A 10,638-nucleotide genomic window follows, 5' to 3' on the forward strand; every position below is an offset into this window, starting at 1 on the left:
AAGTTGTATGGTATGTTTTAAATTTTAAATTAAAACACTTGCAACATGACAAAAAGTATCCTATTCTGCCTTTCATAGTTGATCTGATATCTTCAAATTTCACTTTCCTGCCATTTCCCATAATCCTGGATTCACTTACTGATTAAGACAAAAAACGGTTTCTCACAGCCTTGAATATCCTCAGTGACTCAGCCTCAACAGCCTTCTGCCGGAAAGGATTACACAGATTCTCTACCCTCAGCAGAAATTCCTCTCGATCTATGTATGACCCCTTTTCTGAGACTGTGCCTTCTGCTCAGAGACATTACAAGGGTAAAACATCCTTTTCACAACTGTCAAGTCCAAGAATCTTGTATGGTTCAACAAGGTTGCCTCATCGTTCCCTATTCTGATGAATATTGTTCGGCTTCTCTAATCTTTCTAGAAGACTGCATAACCTTATATATCCCCATATTATATTTAATCAGTCAAGTTTTTGCCCACATGCTTAACTCCTTTATTATATTCTTCTGAAAGCTGTCATCTTCATCACCTGCCACTCCACCTGTGTGTCATCTGCAAACTTGGGTTTAGTATATTCTTTTCCTTCCTTGTATTGTAAGGAATTACAGCTGTAGCACCGATCCCTGTGGCACTTTATCAGTTAGACTGCCAGCCTAAGAAAACCACCCCTTCATCCAAACTCTTGTCATTTATTAGTCAGCCGATCCTTCATCTATGTAAATATTCTTTCAATACTACAGACTTAATAGCTGAACGTGTGCTAACTTAACAATACCTTCTAAAATTCCAAGCATATTACATCTATTGTGCCCCCTTTATATATCCATCTTAAATAATTCTAACAAATTTATCAAGCAGGGTTTCCCTTCTCAAAGCTAGCTGACTCAGCTTAACCAAGCAAACTTGACTACAGTTACATGTTTTGCACTATGCTTCCCTTTTGAATAAAAAGGTATTACACTGGCAATTTTCCAATCCTTGAACTTTCTTCCCAAATTTAAGGATTTCTGAACGATCACTACAATCACATTCATTACTGTCTCCATGGGTGCCTATTAATTTACCCCAGGATACAAGTCCAGAGAACTTGTTGATCTTTAGCCACAAAAGAAATTGCTCCATTACTCTGTGTTCATTGGCATATGGTGTACGTTTTTCGTAAGCCAATGAAATGTAACATCACGCAAATGTGACACAAGAAATTAACATAACTTAGAAATTATTGAAAAGAGTTCCCAAAGGGTACATCAAAGTCAAGACTGATTCACATATTCAAAAGCTGTAGATTCCAAAATCTATTTTAGCCTAGAAATAGTTAAAATTTTAACACTAAGTTCTTACCCACCTGTCTCAAGATGGTCCTCCGTTTCACTGGCATTCACCTGTGGCTCTGACAGGTTTTGATCATCATAGTAGTCATCATCGTCATCATGGGAGATGAGAATACGGGTCATAGAATCATCACCGATCTCCTCTGTGAAAGGTTGATTCTGTTGGCAATTAAAAATTTCTTCATACAAATCAATACTCTGCACAGAGCCCTGCAGACGTTCACTTGAAGCAAGTGGCCCTTGTGCTTTAAGATCTACATCTTCGATCTGGTTATTTAAATAGTGTTGCTCCATACAAGCCTGAGTTGTAGACGTTCCTTCATCTGGATCTGAAGGCACAGAATTTTCAGATTTGCAAACTGCAACTGTGTCAATAGTATCTTCAGTGGGAATTGAAGACAATGCAGCAAATTCATGGGTTTTTGAAGTATTTTGTTCACATACTTCACTATCTATACCATCTACTACGGGAGATGACCGAATACTTGGAGTATTAATTATGAATTCCGTATTTTCTTCTGGTATATTTGCAGCTGGATTAAGATATTTTTCCTCCTCGTGTAAATTACCAAAGTTTTCCAAATCTGGTACTTCAGAGCATGCTCTGTTTGAAGTTAGAGCCTGCATAAGTTTATCTTCTCGATTTAAACCACCGAGGCTAGACAACAAAGGAGTTAACTGACCAGTATGCAATGACTCTTTATCGTTTACCTCACTGCTTTTGCTAAATTTTTCAATGTGCGGACTCCACAAGTGTCTCACCATGTCATTGATTATACCACCAGCATACTGAATTTGAACACACAATACAGGCAGTAAACTGTTGTCTTTACATTCATTTACTACCACAGTAATTTTTAACAATTGATCTGAAAGATGAAGGAGAGCATCTACAGCACCATCTTTCCAAGATCCTTTAGACAAATCATACCCTGAAAGGCAACATGGAAAAGATTGTGTGGGAATCTTTAACAACTCTTTGGGCATTTTTTTAACTTGTTCTATTCCAACATCATCTTCATTCCCATAATCAACATATTGTAGAGATAGCATGTTTCCATTTACTTTTTTTACTTCAGCTCGGTACCACTGCCCATCTTCACAATATTTACAAAAACAGCTGTCATCAACTGAAATGTCAGAGAGTAATTCCCTATTAGTAACACCAAGTACTCCAACTTCTTGCATTTTCCTAGATAACATTTGAACTTCAGGGGATGAATACTGACACCAGAAATAACTAGGGCTTTCTGCTGTAGTGATATACCCTTCAATGGTTTGTCCCACTAAAGGAAGTTTCTTGATGTATCGTCCATAACTAGTTGTGTCAGATACACACACATTTAGCTTTTCAACACCTAATCCTAAAGCCATTAGTCTGTTGCTTACAATGTTATCCAAGGGATCATATACAGTCACGTGCAATACATTATCTTCAGAAATGTCAATCACTTTAATAGTCACGGCTTTGTGCAAAACTAAAGTTTCAAAGAGTTCAGTGGCTTCTTTAGACCAGCTATTTCCATCAATTGGAAACAAGCCATGCAACTTACACTCATAAGTTAGTGTAAACACAGAAGTTACTTCCTTTATGTCTTCATGGTTTACTTCTTCCTTATTGCCTTCTTTCAGAAAACGTACTTCAACACCTCTATTACAAACTTGCACAATTTCACAAGTAGCCCAATTATTACCTGCTTTACTTTTCACCAAACACAGATCACCCACCCTAGGAATGGAATCTTCCTTTGATTTTAAGTTATGGCAGTTATCTTTCATTTTCTCAAGTGATTCAATAAGTATGCCATCACTTGTTGTCTTAAACTGACACCAAAACTGATGAGGAGAGTTTATTGTAGAGACATATGCAACAAGCTTTGATGCAGATCTTATATCAATTATGGGGTATTCAGCAGGATCCTCGGAATATTGTGTGCAATTTCTACATGCAATGCTATTCAACAAATCCACGACTGATCCCTGGTCATCGTAAAGGTGAACCTCCCAGAGTTGCCCACACAGTTTGATAAATTCACACGTTATCCCAGTTTTATTTGTTCTTTTCATGAATTCAGATACAACTTCCTCACTTCTTTCAGCGAAACAGGAATCCTGAAATCCTGCAAGAAAGCACGGTATGCTAAGCCGGTAGACTTCCAAGAAGTCTTTAGGAAGAGGAAAAACTTTTGATGCATCCACTGTTGCAGTATTACCATAATCTATATATTCTACAGAAACCATATCATCATGAATTTGAGTTACAACAGCTCTGTACTGAGATCCATCTTCAGGAAATTCTGCACAGACTACATTACCAATCTGAAAGCTTCCAACTTTGTTATCACTCATCTTGCATGTATTCAACTTTTCTTCCATTGCAGTTACTTTATCTTCATTTTGGAGAAGCTGAACAAAAAAGTGTGATGGGCTGATGACATGTGAAACAGATACCTCACTTGTAAATCCACCACTTAAGGTCATCAGAGGGAGATCTGTCAGCTTAGGCCAAGGTATATTTAAGTTAGAGTTCTTTTTGCTCGTGTTTTCAACCAAAATGCCATCCAATTTGTGATCAGTAATTTCCACAGTGGATTTTACATCCAAATATTCTTTTGTATTCTTTGTATACATCTTGTTGTGAACACATTTCTTTATTCCAGTCTCTTCAGTCTGTGCAAGAACCTCTGTTCTGTTCTTCCACCTGTCCTGCTTGCAAGTTATAGTTACTTTCTCAGTTTCACGATTATCACCCTGGTCCTCAGCTGCACGTCTTTTGAGGGGGGATTGATCATGGTCACTCTTCCCCAAGTATGGGGAGCAAGACTTTTCATTTTTACTTTTTTGCCTACTGGCATTTCCATTTATTTTGGCTTCATTGGTATTCTGCAAGCATAGCTGTTCCTTAATCTTTGCATTAATTTGCATGTTCCCATCATATAGTTCAACTATCAGTTTTCCATCAGTTTCTTTTGCTACAACTACAGCTTTTAAAGGCTTATCCATCACAGCTTTTTTAAACCAGATAATAATGTCAACAGACAGGTCCACTGGTATATCAGACAAGCCACATTTAATTGCTTGCATGGGTAAGAATTTAACATCTTTTGCACTGTTGGGTATTGGAAGCAAGTCATCTTTATTAATATCTAATTTATTGCCATAGTCCACAAAAGAGACCCGAATTCTGTCTTGCATAGGCCATGCTAAAGCACGATACCACCGGTTATCAGTGTATTTTGCAAGACAGATAGGATCGATTCCCTGCGTAAAAGTATAGCCCTGCATCTTGGAAGACAATTTGTTAACCTTGTCAGCAAGTTTATCTAGTATACCCAGGTTTCTGCCAAGTAGACAGTAGAATTTTGTTGGGCTTGCAACATGGCTCACATACATTTCTTCTTCACTACCAATTTTCACATCATGAGTTGAATAGTAATAAGTATAAAGGCTTACTGATGGGGCAAGAACACTAGGCGATCCCACAAATTTAGCCAAGCCTCGCTCAATAAGTAACTGGCAAGCACTCTGAAAAGGGGTATTCAAATCCACAACATTGCATAGCCCTTTGCCTTCTACAACAGTCAATGCATATACTGTGCATTTGAGCTCCATGTACAAGCTTAAAGCGTTATCAATAAATTCCTGAAATGCAGCAATTGAATCTTCATTCCACATGAACGGATCAGGACCCATGGGCTGAATGATGTTATAAAGACTGCACCTAAATGCCTGACCTTTAAAAAGGAGAAATTCAGGTTTTATTAGACGCAGTTCACTTATGGGTACTCTCTCTCTATTTCCATAATCAATGTACAGTACATCCACTTCCATCGCAGTCACTTTCCCAAGAATCAGCGCTCTGTACCACTTTCCATCTTCAGAGTATCTTACAATACAAGCAGATTGACCAGGCTGAAAACTATCTTCATGTGTATTATAATATTCCTGTATTTTACTCATTAATATCTTCAACTCATGTGTATTTTTAGTCATTTGACACCAAAAGTCACCAGGTTCATCAATGTAAGACACTTGCACATCCACAGTGCTTCCCACTTTAAGGTATTCTTGTTTATATGGGGACTCCATAATTACAGATTCCATCATATGGGTTCTTGCGCTACCTTCAAATTCACCTTGACTGGAAAATAATGTGGTTAGAGAATCACTTAAGCCTGCTGTTGGTGTCCCACAGTAGTCAGCAAATGATTTAATTTTGTCAGGAGTCACTGGTCTTTGCTCCAATTTGTCTCTTTTGTTTCTGCCATGTGTGTGCACTATTTCTTCAGATGAATGAGAAACATGTAAATGGCCTAATAAATCCAAATTCTTTGAACTGAAGTTTGATATTTTAAGTTCTTTGCGATCAGCATAACCAGCCAGCAAAATTAACTTATTCACACTGGGTTCTCCCTCATCTTCTACATCGAGAAGTTCAATCAAGTACTTGTCCATTTCCTTCTCTAAAACATGAACCACCAGATGCTTTTCAAACACCGACTTTTCAAAATAGGCAATCGCTTCTCTACTCCAACTCCCATCTTTAGGTACAAGATCAGCAAGGCAGCACTTCACTGCCAAGGCAGGTAATTTTCTATATTCTGGAAGCAAGGCTTTAACATCATGCCAGTCGACTACTTCCATGTTTCCATAATCAATGAAGAATACCCTGAAATGGCCATCAAGAATCTCAGTAATAACAGCTCGATAAAATAAGTTGTCAGCTTTGAATTTAGCACAGCATAACAAGCCAGGTTCTGGTTTCTTCACTAATCCTTCATTTCGACCCACGTTTGCATATTTCTTGGCAATGCTGTTCATGAGCTTTTCAAATTCGCTGGCCGTTTCCATGGTTCGTATCCAAAATTCTGAAGGATCTTTCACAAATTCGACTAGAACATCATAAAACGCGTTGAGCTTGAGTTTGGCATTCTTCAGCAGAGAGACACGATCCTTGGTCTTGCAGGAGACCCCTTCGGTCCTTCGGTCCCCGATGAGGTAGTCACCGCCACACTGGAGCGCACTGAGTTTCTGAGTGTCGGGTCTAGCCCGGGCTTGTTCGCAGTAGCCAGTCAGCAGGCTCTCGGCCTGGGCGTTGAAAGCCGCGTTTACGGAGGAGCCGTCTTCCTGGCGCAAGGTGACAAAATAGACATTCTCCACCGAGTTATAGTACTCCACCTTCGCCTGCAGCACTCGGCGCAGGATCAGCGACTTGAGCAGCTCTACGTGGCGCGGCGACCAGCCACGGCCGTAGTCGGAGGCGTCGCGCAGCGCGAACGGGTAGGTGACGACCGGCATTTTGAAGTAGCCAGGACTGAGCTTACGGACGGCGCGGGCCGGCACCACCTCGCGGTCGCCGTAGTCAACGTAGAAGACCTCGAGCACGCCGTCGGCCAGAGTCTGTTGCACGAGCGCGCGGTACCAGCGGCCGTCCGCGCTCTTGGCCGCGCACGGCGATCCGAGGCGGCGCGGGGTGTCAGGCGTTGCCCCTGAACTCGGTCCTGCAGCCGCCGCCGCCGCGCGGCTGTTGTCATAGTAACGGTGCATGCTGTCGTGCAGCCGCTCGAGTTCAGGGCAGTGGCAGCGCAGTTGGCAGAAGAAGCGGTCCGGGTAGCGCACATGGGTCACCCTCACCGTCACCGTCTCGTCCACCTGCAGCAGCGGGTAGAAGTAGTTGAGGCTGTATCCCGCCTCGCTGGGGGCAACAGGCGGCGGGTGCGCCACGGCGGAGGACGCTTCGCCCGCGGAACCGGCACCGCCTCCAAGCGGCACCGGGACACGCTCTTTCCTGAAGGACGACGAGGCGGCGGAGGCCGTTCCTCCCGCTCCGCAAGGCCGCGAGGTGGACATCTCCACCATCAGCCGGAAGGCGCCCCGGTCGATGGGCCGGGCCAGGCCCAGCTCGCACAACTGCCTCGACACCCGCGCCACGTCCACCAGCACCAGGCGGTTGGGCAGCACGGCCTCCACTTGCGCCTCCAGGGTGCGGCCTTGCAGGGCCCGGAAGAAGGAAAGCGCCCCCGGTGGCCAGGAGGTCGTGCCGCCCCGCTGCTTGCCGCCGCCATCCTCGCTGCCGCCCTCCGGTACCGCCTCCTGTTCGACTTCCTCCGGCTCCTCTTGATCGTCCTCGGCGGAGGATGAGGAGGTGCTGGTGGTGGCGGCGACGACATGGCTGCTGCCGCTGCTGCTGCCGCCACTGTTGCTGTTCCCGCCGCCTCCGGGACCGGCCGCCGGCACCAGGTTGGCCAGGATGCAGCAGACCACCTCGGGCGGCAGCTGGAAAAAGTCCTTCTTACCTCGGTCCAGGCTACGGGCTCGCACCGGCAGCGCCCGCCCTTCGTCCAGGGTGAAGACGGTGTAATCGTCGCCCACGCGGCTCAGCACCCTGGCCCGGTGCCACTCGCCGCCCGTGTCCACCAGGCACCGCTCGTTGATCTCCAGCGGAGGGGCCGGCTGTGCGCCTCGCCCGACGCCCAGCCGGGTCGCCTTGGCCCAGCTCTGTATGTCGTTGTGCAGCTTCTGGTACTCGGGTTGCCTCTCCCGCTGCTGGAAGCGGCCCCACAGCCTGACCAGTACGGAGCCGGGCCGGGGTGGGTCCACCCGGGTCACCCGGAAAGCGAGGCAGGCGCCCGCCGGCGGCAGCCCGGCCGTCGAGCACATCGTGATGCGACCGCGATGTACGGCTCCTTGTGCCGTCTCGTCTCAACCTGTCCTGTCCAAGTGTTTTCCTTCGCAAACGGGCAGAGCCCCATTCACGAGCCCGGGGCCGTTAGCGTTTGAATTCGATTGGAACCTGGCACCATGGCGGCCACAATCGAGCGGCTTTTTCAAAAGTGGCGGTGGAATGTCTTTCCGTTGACCCCCCACTGCACATGCGCCGACCTGGCTCCGCTCACTCGGTGACGGCGAGGGAAGGTCGTGGAGGAGGAGCAGGCATGGAAGAGTTGACTGTAGACAATTGACATTTTCGAAAGTCAGATATTTAATTTCGACCGCTGGTAGCATTTTTATTGTGGAGATCATGATTTATTGTTTCGGGTTTCTGGTGAGTTACGTAGAACCGAGCAACTGTTCCCTCCTTTCAGGAGGTGGACTGCGCCGAGGTTTGGGTATCACGTGTGTTGGGCACGCACATGCGCGGAACGGAAGCGTGTCCGTTTGTGACGTAATGATTCCGGCGGAACGTTCTGAACCGGGAAAAAGTCGCGGCTCTGTATCTGAAGATAATAAAATGTGAGGCTGGATGAACACAGCAGGCCAAGCAGCATCTCAGGAGCACAAAAGCTGACGTTTCGGGCCTAGACCCTTCAGAGAGGGGGATGGGGGGAGGGAACTGGAATAAATAGGGAGAGGGGGGGAGGCGGACCGAAGATGGAGAGTAAAGAAGATAGGTGGAGAGGGTGTAGGTGGGGAGGTAGGGAGGGGATAGGTCAGTCCAGGGAAGACGGACAGGTCAAGGAGGTGGGATGAGGTTAGTAGGTAGCTGGGGGTGCGGCTTGGGGTGGGAGGAAGGGATGGGTGAGAGGAAGAACCGGTTAGGGAGGCAGAGACAGGTTGGACTGGTTTTGGGATGCAGTGGGTGGGGGGGAAGAGCTGGGCTGGTTGTGTGGTGCAGTGGGGGGAGAGGATGAACTGGGCTGGTTTAGGGAGGCAGTGGGGGAAGGGGAGATTTTGAAACTGGTGAAGTCCACATTGATACCATATGGCTGCAGGGTTCCCAGGCGGAATATGAGTTGCTGTTCCTGCAACCTTCGGGTGGCATCATTGTGGCAGTGCAGGAGGCCCATGATGGACATGTCATCAAGAGAATGGGAGGGGGAGTGGAAATGGTTTGCGACTGGGAGGTACATCGCCGAGGCCAGACGCCAACTCTCCGACACCACCTCCTACCGCCTCCTCGATCATGACCCCACACCCGAGCACCAAACCATCATCTCCAACACCATTCATGACCTCATCACCTCAGGGGACCTCCCACCCACAGCCTCCAACCTCATTGTTCCCCAACCCCGCACGGCCCGTTTCTATCTCCTTCCCAAAATCCACAAACCTGCCTGCCCTGGTCGACCCATCGTCTCAGCCTGCTCCTGCCCCACCGAACTCATCTCCACCTATCTGGACTCCATTTTCTCCCCTTTGGTCCAGGAACTCCCCACCTATGTCCGTGACACCACCCACGCCCTCCACCTCCTCCAGGACTTCCAATTCCCTGGCCCCCAACACCTCATATTCACCATGGACGTCCAGTCCCTGTACACCTGCATTCCGCATGGAGATGGCCTCAAGGCCCTCTGCTTCTTCCTGTCCCGCAGGCCCGACCAGGCCCCCTCCACCGACACTCTCATCCGCCTAGCGGAACTCGTCCTCACACTCAACAACTTCTCTTTTGACTCCTCCCACTTCCTACAGACTAAGGGGGTGGCCATGGGCACCCGCATGGGCCCCAGCTATGCCTGCCTCTTTGTAGGTTACGTGGAACAGTCCATCTTCCGCACCTACACAGGCCCCAAACCCCACCTCTTCCTCCGGTACATTGATGACTGTATCGGCGCCGCCTCTTGCTCCCCAGAGGAGCTCGAACAGTTCATCCACTTCACCAACACCTTCCACCCCAACCTTCAGTTCACCTGGGCCATCTCCAGCACATCCCTCACCTTCCTGGACCTCTCAGTCTCCATCTCAGGCAATCAGCTTGTAACTGATGTCCATTACAAGCCCACCGACTCCCACAGCTACCTAGAATACACCTCCTCCCACCCACCCTCCTGCAAAAATTCCATCCCCTATTCCCAATTCCTCCGCCTCCGCCGCATCTGCTCCCACGATAAGACATTCCACTCCTGCACATCCCAGATGTCCAAGTTCTTTAAGGACCGCAACTTCCCCCCCACGGTGATTGAGAACGCCCTTGACCGTGTCTCCCGCATTTCCCGCGACACATCCCTCACACCCCGCCCCCGCCACAACCGCCCCAAGAGGATCCCCCTCGTTCTCACACACCACCCTACCAACCTCCGGATACAACGCATTATCCTCCGACACTTCCGCCATTTACAATCCGACCCCACCACCCAAGACATTTTTCCATCCCCACCCCTGTCTGCTTTCCGGAGAGACCACTCTCTCCGTGACTCCCTTGTTCGCTCCACACTGCCCTCCAACCCCACCACACCCGGCACCTTCCCCTGCAACCGCAGGAAATGCTACACTTGTCCCCACACCTCCTCCCTCACCCCCATCCCAGGCCCCAAGATGACATTCCACATTAAGCAGAGGTTCACCTGCACATCTGCCAATGTGGTAT

The 10,638-nt window shown here is 47.7% G+C and overlaps 1 protein-coding gene across 1 annotated transcript in view; it reads right to left on the reverse strand.

Annotated features, from left to right (window-relative positions):
• LOC125452659 (tudor domain-containing protein 6-like) overlaps positions 1 to 8,195 on the reverse strand; it is a 28,699-nt gene extending 20,504 nt beyond the window's left edge. Inside the window, exon 1 of the mRNA XM_048531323.2 lies at positions 1,349 to 8,195. Within this exon, the coding sequence (XP_048387280.2) occupies positions 1,349 to 7,994 (6,646 nt within the window). The 5' untranslated portion in view covers positions 7,995 to 8,195. The remainder of the gene's footprint in view (positions 1 to 1,348) is intronic.
• Positions 8,196 to 10,638: the final 2,443 nt, after the last annotated feature.

This window comes from Stegostoma tigrinum, chromosome 4 (genome assembly GCF_030684315.1).
Source record: "Stegostoma tigrinum isolate sSteTig4 chromosome 4, sSteTig4.hap1, whole genome shotgun sequence".
Classification (NCBI taxonomy): domain Eukaryota; kingdom Metazoa; phylum Chordata; class Chondrichthyes; order Orectolobiformes; family Stegostomatidae; genus Stegostoma; species Stegostoma tigrinum.